Genomic DNA, 20,572 nt, shown 5'->3' with positions numbered 1-20,572 from the left:
GCATATATTGATCATCACAGAAACAGAGAACCCCTTGTCGTTTTTTGCCTTCATTCTGGGTGGTTGGCCCCAGTTGAAGTCATCTAGATTGTCGGTAAAAAGCGATAATTTTTTTTTTTTTTTTTTTGCGTTTTCTTAGGTCCCTGATGGTATTATTATTGGATTGATTTGCTTATCCTAATGGTTCTTTATATTATCCTTAATATTATATATATATATATATCGGTTAATAGTAGCAGATAAAAAGAACTACAAGTATGCTTAGGAAAAATCAAACCTCTAAAATCAGCATTATATTAATGCTTGCATTCTTGATACTGAAATTTAAAGTGCCATTTTAGAAGTGCATTCTTATTTAATCTTACGTATTATATACATGCACTCAAAATAAATACAAAAGCTGATACCAATGCAGTCAGTCCTCGTATAACATGTGTTTATATTACACGAATTCGATCATACACAATTTATAAATAGGGGAATGATATCGTATATAACATGAACCAAATTTGCTTACGCACGATTCGCCTTTGTGTTTACAAGAAATGGCAGTCAAATGCAGAATCACTCCAACTGAACGCAACATGATAGGAATGAAGAGAAGATTCTGAAAATGTATTTACGTTTTTCATATCAGTGAAGGGGGAAACATTTCGCCATAATAACGTAAAAACCCACACAATTCCAGAGCTATCGGTATTATCGCAAATTAGATCGCATTTATAACAGATTCCACCAGCAGAAACACAAATGGAAATTGTTTTTATTATTTTATGATAGTAACATACTCTAGAAATGTGCTTTAGTAAAATGTGAGGTGTTAATAGTGTGTAGTTGCCTTTACGGTGTTGTTTATTCAGTTGCTACACATGCACATCTTTTTGTGTGTATCAAGCGTGCCTCCTCATTTTGTAATTGTGCTTTATTCCCTAAAGATGAGTAAAATACTTAAAAGATGTGAAAAGGAAGCATCTGGTGAAGACACTACATATTCAGAGAGAAAAAGAAAAGCAATATCAACAGACAGAGGCAGACTGGGTCAAAAATTCTTACCCGGGAAAATTTGTAGTGGCCTCATACTAGCATTTACGGCCAAAATCACACTAGCTTCTGGGCCACCGGGGTTTCCCCGGTAAGGCTTATGGCCAGTCCGCTTCTGTTGATAGAGAAAAAATATGAAATTGTGAAACACTGAGCGAAATGAAAGACAATGTGATATTGCACATGCTGCAGGCCTAAATGAGGCAACACCGAGAATTAGAAAGAATGCAGATAAAATAAAAACAACTTTCATAGCAAAAACACAATAAATAATCGTAATAAAATACTTACATTTTATTACGATTATTTATTGTGTTTGGTAATGTTTTGGTTACAAATGTGTATTCAACCTTGGGTGGTCAACACCTAACCCTATTTTTCCTATAGGGCCTGTTATTTGTATTGCATGATTTTGCATTGTACGAGGGTTTCTAGGAACACAACTATTGTGCTATACGAGGACTGACTGTACTGAGGAAACTGAATGATCACTAAAGCAGTATTATAATAATAATAACAATTATAAATTTACTGCAAAGACACACTCTGCAATCAAAACTAAGGAGGTTAGACAAGCTAAGGCAGATTATAAGAAATGTGAAAAAAAGTAAAAAATACATTAGTCCGCTAGATTTATAAGGCATGACTATTGATGATCCTTTCCATATTAGTAACAAACTAAATATTTTGCATCTACATTCATGCACAAAGAAATTTTTAAGGATGAGGCTACTAAAAGCATACCAAATTCTGTGACAATTTTGTAATAACTGAGAGGAATATGAAAAAAAAACTGCTGCATCTAAAAGTAAATTAAGCAGCTGGTGCTGATAGAATCTATCCAATTATAAATTCTGCACACTTTTAGCCATAATTAAGAGCATCCTTGGATTCAGGGTACCTGCACATTGGAGATGTGCAAATGTCTCTCCCATTTATAAAGGAGGATTAAAGAGCGAGCAAAGCAAGTAAATTCAGACCTGTAAACTCTACTTGTTTCTGAGAAAATAATGGAACCAATAGCTAAAGAAGTAATGCAGAATCATCTTGGCAGAAATGCAGTTATATGGAAATTGCAGCATGGATGTTAAGGGGAGATACTGCTTGCAAAATCTGATTAGCTACTATGGCACAGTAACAAAAAAACTAGATGTAAAAAATAATTTTGACATCACACACTTAGATTTCAGTAAAGCTTTTGATACTCTTCCATATTAATGAATAACTACTGTACAGATTGGAGCAGTGTAGAGCTTTAGGGACAAGTTACCGCTATGGACAAAAGGATGGTTGAGTGGCAGGAGACAGGATATTAATGGGCACTGCTCCTACTGGACTGTTATTAGTACAGCCTCTCAGGGTTCAGTGGTGGGCCACTTACTGTTTTCAATATTTAAGTTTGCTGATGATACAAAGGTTAACAGAGTGGTCAATTACAGGAATCATGGTATGCTACAGTAACTGAGCTTTAAGATTAATAAATTTATTAATCTTAAAGCTTAATAATAATAATAACCTTAATAATAATTTATTAATAATAAATTATTATTAAGGGTAATAATAATCCCCGAATAACAAACCAACTGGGTAGTACCACACATGAGAATGACCTAAGCATAATTATACAGTCCAACATGAAATTCTCTTAGTAGAGCAGAGAGGCTGTTAGGGCACCTCATGATGGGGCTTTGTCAATGATATACAGTCCATTCCGGTTATTTGGGACACATCGGGACTAGCGCATTTTGGCCTGATTAAGCGGCTGCCCCAATTATCCGAAGTTTCACATAAATAGTTAAAAATACAATGTACCCTGCCCCTTTTTTTTTACAATTGGTTCACTGTATAGTGAACGGTAAAGTACCGTTCACTATACGATGTGCAGTAAGCGTCGGTCATTGTGATCACGTTTGTGAATTGAATTTTAATTCTATTAAACAATGATTCTAATTAGCAAAAATAGGAGGAATATTATCCACAGGCTATAAAAGCAAAGATATATTAAGCAGAAATTTACCTTACCAATTAAAAAAAAGTGAAAATCAGAAGAATATACATGATAATCGGAATAATTAATTACATACTGGAATATGTATATATGAACTAGATGACATTTCTGTTCACTCACATTTGTGGGTGGGAGCTAAAATTTAAAACAGTAAAAAGATAAGCAATCAATAACAAAGAACACGGCACACACAAATTGCAAGTGAGAACAGAGTAACGAGTTACAAAGCTTTAAAAATAGGAATGTAGAGTAGATCTGAAAATTAATTTTTTTTTATATGATTGAAGATTTCATGGAAGTGTAAACACATTTCACCATAATAACCCACAGAATTCCAGCTGTCGGTATTATTGCAAATTCAGTAAGATCGAGTTTACTGTCCGTTTATGATAGATTTCACTAACAGAAAAGCCCAATAAACAGGTGGCTGCTAATTGTTTTATTGTTGTGACCTCCAGAATTTCGACCGAACCACGTGGTACCATCGGAGACGATCGTAGGGTAATCTCCAGTGCTGCGGTCTCCTGTCCCGATTAAACGGCATGCTGTCCCAATTAAGCGAAGTAAAACCTGGCTATTTTCTCAATAGGTTTCTGTTTTTTTAAGATTTGCCCCAAATAAATGGCTGCCCCGATTAACAGGAATCCACTGTACAAGAATTTTACCAGCAGAGACAAGGAGAGGATCATCCCGTTGTATAAGGCAGTGGTTAGGCCATATCACAAGTGCTGCATAAAGGTCTGGAAAATGTCTGGGAAAAAAAAGGATATGAATCTATTGAAAATGTGCAGAGAAGAGCAAAAAAGATTAGTCGGGGGGGGGGGGATGTACTTGGAAACTAGGCAACTCTGAGGAGACCTGGTCAAAGTGTTAATAACACCAGAGAATCATTAACTGTTGTTTTACAGATAACACATAAGGGAACAACAAATTTAAATTGAAGAAAACTGGATGCAGATGTGAAAATTTACTTTTAGCAAAGAGTGTTTCATTGCTAGAAAATAAACTCCTATCTGGTGTTGTAGAACTCTGTAGTTCAAATAAATTTAAGGAAGGATTAAATAAATTATCATGAGAGATTCGACAGATGATGCCGATGGTTTTTTTTTTTTTTTTTTTTTTAATTTATCAATCAAAAAATCACTTGCTACTACTAATAATAGGGGAAGAGATTTAGACTGGATTGTAAGAAGTTTTCTTTTGGCCAGCAAATTGTTAATAACCAGAATAAGTTGGCTACATGGGTGCTGGGTGCCCGAGGTAGATAGCTTGGGGAAATTCAAAGATCAGCTGGATATAATGGGTAGTTTACTTTTTTATTTCTTCTTTGTTTTATTTATTTTTTGGCTGGTGCAGCAAAAGCCTTGTTCTTCCTTGCACCATATGACTAATAACTAAACAAGTAATGAAGGAGGTACATAGTTTAAAGTTAAGAAGAGTGCAAAAGTCTGACAGTTTACTAGCGATTATAACAAGCATCACCTGAAAAACTTCAGCACCTAGAGGATCAAGAGGTGCCTGTACCACCCTTATGTTGAAGACACTATGACTTCGACTAGATTCTGTATTCAGTGCAGTGTGTGCTACCCGGCGGCGCTGTTGTCCTTTACAGAATGATTCAAGAGCTTCTTCTGCAGTTTTAACTTCAAGCTCTGTAGCACCAAATACATACATATTATGGCTAGCATCCTCCCTAAGAATTTTAGACTGAGGTGGCCTAATGAAAGAAATTGTTCAACAAATTGAATTTTGATAATATTCACATCATATTAAAGAAAAACATCTGTACACTTCCTGATTAAATTATAAGAAACAGTTATTAAAGATGGCTGGATGTATATGTCCATGTATGAACAATATCGTATTACACTTTTGCCAGGAAACAAAATCATTCTTAAAAAATAAAAAAAAATAACATGTCTACAAATGAAATGAAAGAAAAACTTAAAATGAATAATTGTTAATTATTCAATCATAACTTGTGAAATTACTATTTTTTTTTATATTGTGAAACATTTATTTACAATATCATAATTTACACAATACAGATGGAGTCAAATTTAACAAAAAATAATACATGCTTTATTTTATTTATTCATTTCTTAGACATTTTTAAAGTTATGTTTAATAACTATTTTTTAATGGAAAATTCATAATAACTGCACAATAAAACTGATAAAAAGGTAACTGTCTATACAATAAAATATGAAATTTTAAACTGCAAAAAATTATTTACAATAAAATGTAGATAAAACACAGGATGATAAAAGCTCTAAAACACCGTAGCTTTCAGAGGCATCAACCTCCTTTTTCAACAGTGAGGTTTATCATACGGCACATCCTTAAATATCAACAGACTCAAGGTTCTCAGCACATGTTTCTACAGGAGCATGGGCAGTATTCTCCTCATGTGCACTGGAACTGGAAATGGCTCGGGAGCGTGCCAGGCAGAACCGCTCATCCCATCCAAGAACCACCGCCTCGAAGAGGGGATGAATGCGAATTCCCCTGTCTCTATTAATTGTTCTCAGAGGAAAACAAATTCGCAAGCTCTCGAGCCATTTGCGGTCCCAAAATCTATGTACCCAGTCAATGATAACAGCTTCGTCTGGGGAGATTTGATGGTGCTCCTCCCAAAATTGTTCTGCCACAGCAGACTTCCCATAATCTGCGGTCTTATCGCGTTCATATGCTCCCCCAGATAATCTTTGAACCGACGTTTCGTCTCACCAACATAACATTCCCCACAGTCCGGGCACTTGATAGAATACACGACCCCACTTGTAAATTCCCTTGGTATGGGGTCTTTGACCTGTGACACAACTGTTGCAACCTCTGCCCTGGAAGCTGCACACAGCATGTCTGGCAATCGTGCAATACCCAAGCTATGCGATCCGTTAGGCCCGGATAATAGGGAATGTATACGGTGGCAACTGGTGTAAACAGTTCTCTTTGTCCGTGCTCCGCTTCTCGGATATATTTATCTATGATCTTCTGGGGGTAGCCGCATTTTCTGAGATCCGCTGTGACACGTTTAATTTCTTCTTTTCTATCCTCTGAGGTGCTGCAATGGGACCCAACCCTATCCAACAATGCTCTAATAACACTATTCTTATGATGGTTGGTTTGTGCCATATTGTAATGTGTATATTGGCCCAGCACGGTTTCCTGTATACACTGGTTTTCATCCCAGGGCCTTCCCTATGTACCAACACATCAAGGACAGGGAGGGTACCCTCTACTTCCACCTCCGAGGTAAACTGAATAAATGGGGAGAAGCTATTAAGGAAACAAGCACTCTCTCCCCCTCCGAATAACTGTAAATGTATCGTCGATGTATCGTTTCCATGCACGCATGGGGAGAACCAACCTATCAAAAATCCTGGCTTCGAGCTCCTTCATAGCTAAATTTGCTATGATAGCACTAATAGGGGAACCCATTGCTGCGCCATGAACCTGCTTGAGAGGCATAGCTCCACCCCACTACAAATGTCCTCCATGCTTAATGGAGTCTTTTGCTTAGGGTGTCATCCTTCTCCAATGCCATGCATGCACATTGCACCCCATGGTCAATAGGAATGCATGTGAACAAGGATATCACATCGAATGATACTATGGCCTCACCCTCTTCTATAGCCTGATCCCTTATGAATCGCACAAAGTCTCCACTATCCCTGATGGTAAAATCAGAACGTCCAACAATAGGAGAAATCAGTCTGGCTAGGAACCTGGACAAAGCATGTGTAGGACTGCCTATAAATGACAATCGGCCTAAGCAGAACTCCCACCTTAAGAATCTTTGGAAGGCAGGATGTGAATAATTTACTCACAGCTCTTTCGATGCCCATAGCCACTTCTGCAATTGGCGGATTAGGAGGGATCACAGCAAACTTAGGTACGAAGTTTGTGGTGATCCCTCCTAATCTGCCAATTGCGGAAGTGGCTATGGGCATCAAAAGAGCTGCGAGTAAATTACCTGTGGTCGTGGCCAATGAAATCCATACAAGAACCTCAGCCATTTTGAGTCAGCACCCTCCAACCTCAGCATTAGTCAGAGGAAAGCGTTTAAGGAGCTTAGACAAGATGGTAGTATCGTGGTCTTACCTGTAGATAAAGGTAGGTCAACAGTGATCCTTGACAAAGAAGAATATTATAGTAAAGCCTTGGAACTTTTGAATGGTAGAGCAACATACAGGGTTACTCGTACGAATCCATTGGTGGGTTTGGAATGGCAGGTAAACAAGACTCTAAAAGTTTGGTTGAAGGCTGAAAAGATTTCCAAAGATGTTTATTGGACATTGATGCCAATTACCTAGGTTCTATGGCCTTCCAAAGATTCATAAGGCGGGGGTTCCGCTTAGGCCAATTGTGTCATTTATAGGCAGTCCTACACATGCTTTGTCCAGGTTCCTAGCCAGACTTATTTCTCCTATTGTTAGACGTTACGATTTTACCATCAGGGATAGTGGAGACTTCGTGCAATTTATAAGGGATCAGGCTATAGAAGAGGGAGGGGTCATAGTATCATTCGATGTGATATCCTTGTTCACGTGCATTCCTATTGACCAAGGTATACAATGTGCACACATGGCATTGGAGAAGGATGATGTTCTAAGCAATAAGACTCCGTTAAGTGTGGAGGACATTTGTAGTGGGGTGGAGTATGTCTCTCAAGCACCACCATGGTGTTTCAAAACACAATATACAAGCAGGTTCGTGGCGCAGCAGCAATGGGTTCCCCTATTAGTGCTATCATAGCAAATTTAGCTATGGAGGAGCTCAAAACTAGGATTTTTGATGGTTCGGTTCTCTCCATGCATGCATGGAAACAGTACATTGACGATACGTTTACAATTATTCAGAGGGGGAGAGAGTGCTTGGTTTCCTCAATAGCTTCTCGTTGTTTATTCAGTTTACCTCGGAGGTGGAAGTAAAGGGTACCCTCCCTTTCCTTGATGTGTTGGTACATAGGGAAGGCCCTAGGATGAAAACCAGTGTATATAGGAAACCCACGTGCCGGGGCCAATATACACATTACAATATGGCACAAACAAACCATCATAAGAATAGTGTTATTAGGGCATTGTTGGATAGGGCTGGGTCCCATTGTAGAGGATAGAAAGAAGAAATTAAACGTGTCACAGTGGATCTCAGAAAATGCGGCTACCCCCAGAAGATCATAGATAAATATATCCAAGAAGTGGAGCACGGACGAAGAGAACTGTTTACACCAGTTGCCACCGCATACATTCCCTACTATCTGGGCCTAACTGAGCATATAGCTCGGGTATTGCGCGATTGCCAAATGCACTGTGTGCAGCTTCCAGAGAGGAGGTTGCACACAGTTGTGTCACAGGTCAAGGACCCCAAACCAAGGGAATTTACCAGTGGGATTGTGTATGAGATCAGGTGCCCGGATTGTGGGGAATGTTATGTTGGTGAAATGAAACATCGGTTCAAAGATCGTCTGGGGGACCATATGAACACAATAAAAACCTCGGATTATGGGAAGTCTGCTGTGGCAGAACATTTTTGGGAGGAGCACCATCAAATCTCCCCAGACGAAGCTGTTATCATCAACCAGCACATAGATTCTGGGACCGCAAATGGCTCGAGAATTTGCGGATTTGTTCCTCTGAGAACAATACCATTAATAGAGACGGGAATTCGCATTCATCCCCTCTTCAAGGCGGTGGTTCTTGAACGGGTGAACAATTACACCTGGCATGCTTCCAAGCCATTTCTGGTTCCAGTGTACATGAAGAGAATACTGCCTGTGCTCCTGGAGAAACACGTGCTGAGAACCGTGAGCCTGCTGATATTTAAGGATGTGCCGTACGATAAACCTCACTGTTGAAAAAGGAGGTGGATGCCTCTGAAAGCTATGGTGTTTTAGCTCTTTTATCATCCTGTGTTTTATCTACATTGTTTTATTGTATATAATTCTTTGCAGTTTAAAATTTCATATTTTATTGTACAGACAGTTACTTTTTTATCAGTTTTATCCAGTGGAATTATATTCTATTTATTTCATTTATCTACATCATTATTTTAATATAACATAACACTATTTATATTTTTAATAATGGTTGGTGTATGATTGTGCAGTTATAATGAATATGAATATTCCCAACCCCAGAGGCCTATTTGAAGATTTTAATGGAAAGATGGTAAATTCAATGACCAAAATCTATAAAAATCTGGGGCATTGTTTCCTATTAAAAATAATTGAAACTAAATCACTGCTTTCCTTTTTCGAAAATTAATTAGATAGGAAGGCCTCCCTGTCCATATTATATAAATTTAGTTTATATTAAAAATAGGCACATTCGTCTGAAGAACACAAGACCAAAAGCCAACCCATTGGATCTCATCTTGTTCAGAGATCAAATCTTATTGCCCATGGAAATGAGATTGCTATAAGCAATAAAATTTGGTCTCTGAACAAATTCTTTCCTGCTTCCTCGCCAGGACTTCAAGAAGTTTCAGGTTAATCCTATACTGCTTTAAACTGTCACAAATTAAAAGAACAATGAAAAAAATCTTGAAGCAAATCTATTCCAGGTGACGAATTAGAGATTTCTGTTTTCTTTGTGTTGTAATAATAATAAAGACAATAAATTGTCTTTATTATTATTACTTGTATTACTTTTATTTTAATAAATAAAAGTATAGTTGTGGAATAGTAGTAGCAGTAAGCATGTGATGCAAGAAAGCAAGTGTATGAGCTTATGCAAAATCAGCCAAAAAAAAAAAAAAAAATCACACCATTCCCTCCAAATGCCTTTCCAGTTCCTCCTTAAATTTATTCAACCTATCAACTTCCACAACGATTGATGGAAGTTTGTTCAAGCAATTAACCACCCACTGGCTAAAGGCAAATTTCCGCACATCTATTCTACATCTGTCCTTTCTTAATTTGAATTTATGCCTCCTTAGGTTCGTAATCTGAACAAGTGGAAGGATCCCATCAGAATTCAGCGTGCTCAACCCATTCAAGGCCTTATACGCCTCAATCAGATCACCGCGCAGGTGCCTAGTCTCCAGCCATTGCAATTTGCAGAACTTAAGCATCTCTTGATAAGAGGATCCCTTCATTCCCCTCACCAATCTTGTTGCCCTTCTCTGTACACACTCAAGTAAATCTATATCCTTTCTAAAATGAGGCCTCCAGACCTGTACGCAGTACTCAAGGCGTGGCATGACCATTGCCTTATACAAAGGGATAATCACCTCCTTTTCCCTGCTAGCAAAATTCCTATTTTTTTTTTTTTTTAGGAGCATTAGCAACTAAGGCCATATTGCTCCGAAAATTCCTATATATCATTGACAAAACCCCATGACCTGCCCTGGCAGCCTGTCTGCATTGCTCAGAAAACTTATATCTGCCTGCACAATTACTCCCAGGTCTTTTCATTTTCTACCACCTTAAGTGTAGTGCCACACAGTTGGTACTTTTCTCTGGGATTACTTCTACCCATATGCAGTACTTTGCATTTGTCAAGGTTAAACTTCAGTTGCCACTTCTTAGCCCATCTGCCCAAATTGTCCAGATCCTGTTGAAGTAGCACACTGCCATTACTGTCATTAACAACCCTGCCAACCTTTGTATCATCTGCAAACGTCGACATTAAGCCTGATATACCTTCATCAATATCATTGATAAATATACAAAACAACAGCGGACCTAACACCGAACCCTGTGGGACTCCACTAATAACATTAGTCCAAGAAGAGCAGCACCCATTGATTACCACCACCCTCTGTCTTCTCCCACTTAACCATCCTTTTATCCGTTGTAGCAACTTACCCTTAATACCATTCTGCTCCAATTTGTACAATAGTCCTCCATGCACAACAGTGTCAAAAGCTTTCCTGAAATCCAAATATATGATATCAAAATTATTTTTTACATCCAGTTCCTTTGTAACCACATCATAATATCCTATCAAATTTGTCAGACAAGACTTTCCCTTAACAAACCCATGCTGTGTCTGAATTACTGCTGCAGTCTTGTCTAGATGATCCTGCAATGCATCTTTAACCAGTGACTCCATTATTTTACCAGGAACAGAAGTTAAACTAACTGGTCTGTAATTACTCATGTTACCCTTCGATCCCCCTTTGTGAATTGGGGATACATTTGCACATCTCCAGTCCGTGGGAACCTCCCCTGAGTCCAAGGATGTTCTCATAATTATGGCTAAGGGTTTGCTTAGGTGCTTTGCCACCTCTTTTAATATAACTGGATAGATCTCATCCATCCCAGGTGCTTTTCTTATGTTTAACTTCAACAATTTCTCCTCCACTTTGCTTTCAGCTATTACAAAATTATTAAGTATCCTGCTACAATTTGATAACCTTCTGTCATTTTCAAACCTTAATAATTTCTCACGTGTGAATGTAGATAGAAGAAAATTCTCTTTTAGACAAAATGTTAATTGCTGGGATAAGGAACCATCTAGTAAGTTAGCTAATTTCGTAGAACTGGAAAGCATATATAAATTTAAGGAAGAGTTGGATAGAGACCGGATATAACAAGATGGTTCCTGTAAATGTATACAGTGTATTATATTTCATGTGCGTTTGACTTTTTTTCAAATCTAATTGAATTTTAATTTTCTGTAATTAATATGTAATTAACTAATAATAAACAAAAGTAATTCTTTCTTTTTGCAAAATTAGTCCAATGGAAATAAAGTTGTAAAATATGCACAGACAGATAGATGGATCAATGTGTGATAAGAATGATATGCACTTTACACATATAACAGGAATTTTGCTAGCAGGGATAAGGAGCTGATTGCTCCCTTGTATAAGGCAATGGTCAAGCCACGCCTTGAGTACTGCATACAGGTCACGAGGCCTCATTTTAGGAAGGATGTAGAGCTGCTGGAACAAGTACAAAGAAGGGCAACAAGATTGGTGAATGGAACAATTGGTTGCTGTTACCAAGAAAGGCTTAAGCTCTGCAAATTGCAGTGTCTGGAGAGTAGGCAGTTGCAAGGTGATTGACTGAGGTGTATAAGGCCTTGAATGGGTTGAGTAAGCTCAATGCTGATGGGATTCTTCCTCTTGCTCAGATTACTCACCTAAGGGGATAAATTCAAATCAAGAAAAGACAATTGTAGAGTAGACATGTGGAAATTTGCCTTTAGCCAGCAGGTGCCTGATAGTTGGAACAATCTTCCCTGTCGTAGTGGAGGTCTACAACTTAAGTTCAAGACAGAACTAGACAAGCATTTGGAATGAATGGTGGATGAAATGGGAAGGTAATTTTTTTTTTTTTTTTTTTTAATTTGGCTGATGCTATATAACATCAGCCAAATGTTCTCAACCTGGTGCTCAAGAGCACCATTGTGCTCTTTAAAGAATAAATTTTTCTCGTGACCAATCCTAAAATGGGTGCTCATGAGCACCTTCGCTTAAGCTAAAAAATTTATAAATTTTTGTATTTAAAAAAGGTGCTTTCTATTTCTCAACTTTCTGCAAAAATCCATCCCAATCTTTGCTAGAAAATCCTTTCATTTGCTAGTGATTACAGGAAAATTATATATTTTGCGACATTTTAACCTCAAAAATGGTCCAAGTTTGACACTTTGACGGTATTCTTAAAATTTTTTCTTATTAATTGTTGTTAATTTGACATTTATTTAGTAAGAAAAATTTTTACAAAACACTTTGTTGAGAGTACATTCATTGTTGCTGTAGTATTTCTACAGACTGAGGATAGTGCCTTATGTGATTCTCAGTTTCTGGTTTTAACAGGTTTCTGCCGGGTTTCGCTCAGTTTCGCTGATGCATTAGGTACCGTATATATATATATATATATATATATATATATATAGTGCTGATTTTAAGGGTGATGAAAATGTTATAATAAGAAATCTTTTGATTTTGTGTGCAAATGCTTAAATGTGTTTTCTTTTAACAGATTTAACTAAAGTTACTAAACCCTTTCAAAACAGATAAGTTTTTAAAAAGAAACCGAAACGAACATGAGGAAAAAATGATGCATTGACACTACCTTTGCAGTAATCTGATTTATACCTACATGTTTCAAATGTAAAGAAACAAAAAATTAAAAAAAAAAAAAAACTATGCATTTCAGTCCTCTTGTGAATATGATTATTTGGTAATAGATAATAGTAGTGGAACTGGTATAATTTGCTTATTATGTCAGGCATGTTTGATTGGCTATCGGAAGTTGAATCGTGAAAGAAATTACCAAACATGCCATAGGAATTTTCATGAAGCGTTTCCCAAATTTAGTGATATTAGAAAAGCTAAACTTCAAGGAATAAAAAAAAGAAACTTGAAAGACAGAAAAATATTTAAAATTTAGGTCAAGCTAATAGTAGTAAAGTATTAGTGAATGAAGTTTCATTTATTTTATCAAATACAACTGCAAAGAATTCACTGCTTTACACTAGTGGTGAAATAATAAAAAATTGTGTAATATCATCATTAGAAGTGCTTGCTAGCATCTTGCCAAAAAAACAGAAAGCCACCTTGATTAGCACTGAAAAAATATTCCTTTGAGTAATGATAGTTTCAAATAAAGTTCATAAAATGGCAGCTGTAATATTCAATGAATATTTAGGTAGAATGGATAGTTGTGTATTTTTTTCACTTGATGAGTCAACTGATGTTTCGGGCATATCACAACTCATGTGCTTTGTTTGTTTGATTCAACATGATGGCAGCTGTGAAGATTTTTTGGTGATTTTGCCACTTATTAGTCATGAAACTGGAAAAGATGTACATGACACACTTAGTGGTGAAATTCCTCACAGTGCACAAAATTGGTCTGAGTAAACTTGTATCAATTGTTACCGATGGTGTGCTTTCCATGAAAGGTAAAAACAAAGACCTTATTGCTTATCTTAACAGAGATGAAAGAATACCTAATTTTGTGCATTATCACCGTTTGATTCATATTGAGAGCTTGTGTTCATAAATGAATGATCAAAAAGAAATTATAGGATGTCTGAAGTCATTGTTAAAGTCATCAACCATTTTATTGCTAAATCCCTAAATAAGTGACTTCTAAAAATATTTTTGGAAGATCTTCAAGCACTGCATTCTGACCTTATTACCCATACAGAGGTTCATTCGCTCAGTCGTGGAAAGGCGCTCTCCAGAATTTGGGAGGTGTTTGAAAAAGTAAAAGCTTTTCTAATAGAAAACAATACAGAAAACCTTTTTAATGAAAATTTTTACTGAAGATTAAGATTACACTTTCATTCATGGTTGATATCTTCAGCCATTTAAATGAGTTAAGAGGCTATAGGGAACAAGATTATTGCGTTTCAGAAAAACTTCAAGTGTTTCAGAATCAAGTTTTAAAAGGAAATTTGCTTCATTTTCCTACTCTTAAAAAATGTCTGGAGGAAACTCTTTGGGAGTGTCCATCATTTGTAATGAATGTAATCAAAGACCTTAGTGACCAATTCCAAGAAAAAGATTTGAATACTTGAAAGAGCACCTCCCAAAATTTGAATTAACGATAAATTACATAAATTTTGAAATCGGTAACTTGGAACAAATTTTCAATCAAAATGAAGTAGCAGCTGCCGAGTTAGGACTTGTTGATATGCAGTCGTCTTTAGTTCTGAAATGTCTTTTCCAACACAAAACTATTTTAAGATTCTTGGGTTCTTCTGATTGCAAAAAATTTCCTTTATTACAAAGAGAGATGCATTCAAAGTACTTTCTATGTTTGGATCAACATACCCATGTGAAAGTGCTTTTTCATTAATGAACAATATCAAAAAAGGACAAGATTGTCGACATCACATTTGGAAGATAATTTGCAATTATCTCTTCATAATGAGGAAATTAATTTCAAAGGTTTTGGCATCATCTCTTCAAAATCAAAATTCACACTGATAAGGTGATAAATATTAGCGGCTAAAAATTTTAAATGAGAAATATAATTCTTGTATGCATAATATGGCTAAAAAAAAATTATTTAAAAAATACATTTTTAATCTTTAAGCAAAAAAAATTTATATTTTAATATATGGTGCTCATATATTGTAAGCTGCAAAATCTTGCTCAGTTAAAGCAAAGTGTTAAGAACCCCTGCTATATAAGCTTGCTTTCTTGATCAAATGCCTTTACTAATGCTAATATGTCAATGCACCTATAAAGGGAGTCCACTGTGATGAACAATAAACTATCACCTTTATATATAATTTTTGTATCAGGAATTTTAACATGATCCTAATTTTACTATCACAAGAAAAAACCATACTGGGATTCACAGATTCAACCTGTCTGCTTTTAACTTATTTTGTAGGCGATATCCATATATTTCAGCAGTGTTGGATTTCATTACCAATTAATTTATTTCCTTGAAGAAAATAAGTTTTGGAATTCTAATTTTAGGTAGTCAGATAACATATAACTATCCTTTCATTATGAAATATAACTTGACATGTTGAATTCATTTACTCATTTTCTAAACAAGTTTATCTTTTCTGTTGCTTTCACTGTAGGCTGCAACTCAAGCACAAATTTTATATATATAAAATTTGTGCTTGTGTGTGTGTGTATATATATATATATATATATATATATATATATATATATATATTAAAAAAAAAAAAAAAAAAAAAAAAAACACTTTATTTTGTTCTGCTATATTATATCATACTTACTTTGGTTTAATGAGATCAATTGGGCTATCCTCGAGCAAGTCATATATGTAATTATTATATATTTCAACATATGAAATAAATACAGCATATACATTATCTGTATTTATTTGCTCAATTTTTGTAGGATCAATAACTCTTCCAGTCCATTCCATACTTTCTTCTTTTCTGAAAAGAAAATAAGAGTGGTCTAATAACAATAAATAATTTGTGGTAATCAAATAGTTTTTAAAAATCGAGTAACTATCATCATATCTTCATTCAATCTCAAGACATTATTGTATCACTGACTGCTATGATCCAAAATTCATTCAAATTTTAGACTTAGACATTCCTTGTGTTGTGCACTTCTTGAAATTTTCATGCAAGGCAAAAACACACATCTATAAAATAATTTTCACAAAAAAGTAATATATATATATATATAAGCAAGCAGGTTATGTTAATGAAATAAGTAATTTATTAATATAAGTATATTTTATGTTAATAAAAAAGTAATATAAGCAAGCAGGTTATGTTATCAATCACTATGACTTTTATGGAATCTAGATTTCTATAATGACCACTTTTACACCATGTGAATATTAAGATAGTTAGTTGATTAATAGAAAGTCTTAAAGTACCATATATGAATTAGACTAAATGGGGATGATATTAAGATAGTTTATTTAGCTATTAACAAAATCACTATAGATTAAGGTAACATTTTGGAAACCCATCCATAAGCTGTTGTCAGCCTCCTGCTCCTGCTTGCCAAATGTCTCAATTCTGGCTGCATGTTCTCCAGAATTGCAACATTCCGGAGAACATGCAGGCAACAGCCTATGTGTGGTCCGAGGATGGTTTCTTGCAAGGTTCCCGAAATGTTACCTTAATGAACAGTGATTCCAGAGAACATGCAGTCAGAATTGAGATATTTGGAAAGAAGGAGGCTGGCAAGAGCTTATGTATGTCGTTGTTGTTTTGGTTTTTAGGAGCATTAGCAACTAAGGCCCATATTGCTCTGGGGATATGCGGTAGTCATTCCCTGACCTTTCCACGTCTTCTGTATTTGGTGGTCATGGGCATGAACCCCGGTCTAATCAAGAAGCGTGTGCTACGCACTGCTGCTCCTGCCCACCTGGCTACGGAGGTGCCCATGAGCTTATGTATAGTCCAAGGATGGGTTCTGGCAAAGTTCCTGAAATGTTACCTTAACGTATAGCAATTTTGTTAATAGCTAAATAAACTAACTTAATATTCACATGGTATAAGAGTGATCATTATAGACTAGATTCCATGAAAACTGCCACATAATGTCCTGCTCCAACTATATCAAACTGACTTTTGTTTTTGGCGTACAGCAGAACTTCAATTGCCCATCACCCTATTTACCATCAGTCTCTGTTAACCGTCACTTAACCCCACCACACCGTAATGCATTGTGATATTGGCACCATGTGTCACTCAGTCTATGTTTACAAATCACTGTATATGGTTGTACTTTAACCTCTTGTTTCATATTTTAATAATTTTTATTTAGTAAACCCATTGATATGACAGAAATGTAAGCAAGTAGTGTTGGGATTATCACAAAAAATTGCAATAATCAATCGTCAAAGAAAGGTGAAAGTGCTACAAGTATAGCATCGGTTTATGGAATAGGAAGAAGGGCAGTAAATGATATAAAGTGTGATGCAGACAAAATTGAAAGCCACGTATACGGTTTTCAATTTGGAAACCACTGACGGTCAAGTCATAAAACAATGAAACTTGCTAAAAATGAACAATTGAATACTGCAATGTTTCAATGGTTTGTTCAAAAACATAGCCAAGGAATTCCATTGTCAGGACTTATAATAATAATCGAAAAAGCCATCGCAATCAATAAAAAAACTAGGTGAAGATCCTTCATTCAAGATGATTGGACAAATTTAAGTTTCGCCATGGTATTCGACAGTTTTTGATCCAGGATGAGATGCTAAGTGCAGATAACACAGCGATTTCTGTTTATTGTGAAAAACTACAGAAGGAAATAGCTGATCGAAGTGAGGTTAAAGACCAAATATACAACTGCAATGAGACTGGCCTTAACTGGAAGGCACTACCTCAAAAAATACTGGCCTTAATGACTGAACATATGTGCTAATGCCAGCAGTAGTCATAAATTGCCTTTGGTTGTTATAGGAAAACCAAAAAAGCCTAGATCATTTAAAAATATTAATTTAAATGCTTTGCCAGTTAAATATTTCTCACAAAACAATGAATGGAAGGACCAAGCTATATTTCATGATTGATTTCATAAAATGTTTGTACCGTGTGTAAGATCACATTTGGCATCAAAAGGTTTACCACAATATGCAATGCTACTGATAGACAATGTGCCTACCCAATCCCATACACGTATGCAATTTAAAAAGCAATGATGGCAAAATATCATGTCACTCTCTGCCAGCAAACATGACATCTCTCATTCAAATGATGGACCAAGGTGTGATTGAAAGTATGAAACATTGTTATTGCAAAATGTTCATTCAAAAACTTTTTTTTGGCAGAAAATAAATTAGATGTGATAGAGTTTTGGAAAAGCTACACTATAAAAGGTGCAATTTTCAATGTTGCTGATGCCTGCAATGATGTTCCAGTTCAAGCAATACAAAGAAGCTGGAATAAGTTATGGCCAGTCAAGTGATACAGAAACCATTTTGACGATTTAATATATTTTGACTTTTATCATAAAAGTCAAAACATATTAAAATAGTCAAGATATTAAAAATAGTCATCAAAAAATCATAGTACAGATATCTACATACATGTAGATATCTGTACTATGATTTTTTGATGACCCAATAAAAATTAAATAATAATTAAAGTTTAATTAAATTTCATTAGGTTATGTATTACGTAATAAAATAAACGAGTCAGATGGCCCAGTCTATTGTGTGTATGTTTTTAATGTACATATTCTATTATCTGTCTATTCGATTATCCATACAGTCTCGTACCCTGACGGAACAATCGAAGTTCTACTGTATGTTTAAAGAATTTTTAATTGGAATATGATTAAAATAACATGCAAAATCAGTTAAATGTGTGTTTATGTACATGTTTGCATTTATTAAATATATTAATAAACAATCAAAAAAAACAGCTTTTTTTTTCAACAGTTCCTTTCATTTCAAAGAATAACTCAAAGTTTCATGTAACGCTTCGAGTAATGTAAGATGTCACTTGGGGGGTCTTGCTAAATCGCAGAGCTAATAAAGTTCAATCTAAAATAATGTTACCAAATTGGAAAGTGATTTGTTCTGTGATACAGGGAGTTTCACAATTTGTCATTAAAGTGCAAATACATTATCAGTTGAAATATGGAAAGAAAGTACCTTAAAACACAGCCTATCCAGCAGTGATTCAAACAATTTCAACAGTGTTCTGCACCAGAAAGGGCCAAGAAGGCCTTCTCCGTTGATACTGAAGTTGTTGATAATGATTTTGCAGTCTTTCAACACAGCCCCAAAGAAGTTAATTCATTGCGTAAGCAGAGAACTTCATTTGGTCTGATCAACTGTACAAGAGATTCTCCATGCTCATTTGAAGTTATATGCATATAGACTGTGCGAGTTCTAAAACCATGGATTTAAAATAACAACAGTTCCTTTTACAGTGATATTTTTAGTAGCTAGTCAACTTTTCATAACTGTGGGATGGTAAATAGGCACAACTGCAGAATTTGAATCACTGAAACCTACACTATACAGAAATAGTCATAAGTTGAATATGTGATGTGCAATTTTCCATCACAAAGTGGATGGTCCTTTTTATCTCCTCTGGCTTAAAATTTCTGCCCCATTCTTTCAAATTCATCAGTTACCTCTATCATTCTCCCAACTCCACTAATCATATAGAATTCACCGACTTCCTTCCAAATCTAACTTTCCTAAAATGAAGCAATTTTCCTTGGTAATTTTAAAGTTGGCAATTCCAGTTGGCTTCGGGTTTTCTAGTTACACAGACCCAGCTAGTTCAGATGACAAGGATTTTGCAATTACAAGTGCCCTCAAATAGCATGTTCATTTACCTACTAGAATACCAGAAAATCCTAATCACAAGCCCAAAAGGGTGACAAATCCTTACCATCCAATTATTGCCCCATGTGCACTTTCCAAGGTAATGTACAAATTTATCAATTGACAACTCTTAAACTATCTTGAAATCTTCCAGCTGATTAATGATCACCAATACAGATTTTGTCAATGTAGATCTACTGGTGATATGCACCAGCTTATGGGTTCATCTTTGTAAAGATTAAAAAAATGGAGAAGTTTGGTGAGATTGAAGCAGTTGCTCTCTGACACTTTAAGTGGTAGATGACTTTCATCAACCAGTGAAATTCCACCGCTTTGCTTATTGGAGGCTTGAAGTGGTGAAACCCGTGTTTAGTCTCCAGAGCAAAGTTTCCAGCATCCCCCTCCCCCCATACTTCTCCTTCAACCCATGCACGGTACTAAGTACTATAGGTTTTGATACCTTTCGTGTTTGGGGTTTTCATAAAAAAAAAAAAAAATTAAGGCTTCGATCATATTTGGCATTAAAGGTCTTTTAAATAAGCACCTGTCTTATGGCATACTGTTTATTACAATTGAGTCTCTCTCTCTCAACACTAGAGCAGGTGATGGTAAATGGCTATCCTAACTTCTCCACGAATACTGGTGTTTCCAAACTTCAGTTCTTTCTCTCACTCTTTTCCTCTTTTGTATTAATGACCTCCTTCCACTGACTAAAAATCTTATCCACGGTTTGGCTGACGATAGCACACATCACATTCCACCTTCCAGTTTGAGAAACCTCATCCTGCACAAACAGCCTCAGTTTCTTAATCCAC

The 20,572-nt window shown here is 35.8% G+C and overlaps 1 protein-coding gene across 1 annotated transcript in view; it reads right to left on the bottom strand.

Moving 5' to 3' along the window:
• pav (kinesin family member pavarotti) overlaps nucleotides 1-20,572 on the bottom strand; it is a 180,591-nt gene that overhangs the window by 118,499 nt on the left and 41,520 nt on the right. Inside the window, exons 6-7 of the mRNA XM_090380638.1 lie at nucleotides 15,715-15,879; nucleotides 4,532-4,766 (exon numbers count right to left, since the gene is read on the bottom strand). Coding sequence (XP_090236764.1) covers nucleotides 4,532-4,766; nucleotides 15,715-15,879 — 400 coding nt within the window. The remainder of the gene's footprint in view (nucleotides 1-4,531; nucleotides 4,767-15,714; nucleotides 15,880-20,572) is intronic.

The sequence above is a fragment of the Mastigoproctus giganteus genome, chromosome 9, assembly GCF_048544385.1.
Source record: "Mastigoproctus giganteus isolate SK-2022 chromosome 9, ASM4854438v1, whole genome shotgun sequence".
NCBI classification, from domain to species: Eukaryota; Metazoa; Arthropoda; class Arachnida; order Uropygi; family Thelyphonidae; genus Mastigoproctus; species Mastigoproctus giganteus.
The sequence above is the reverse complement of the archived record's forward strand: the minus strand, read 5'-3'. Positions and strand labels throughout refer to the sequence as shown.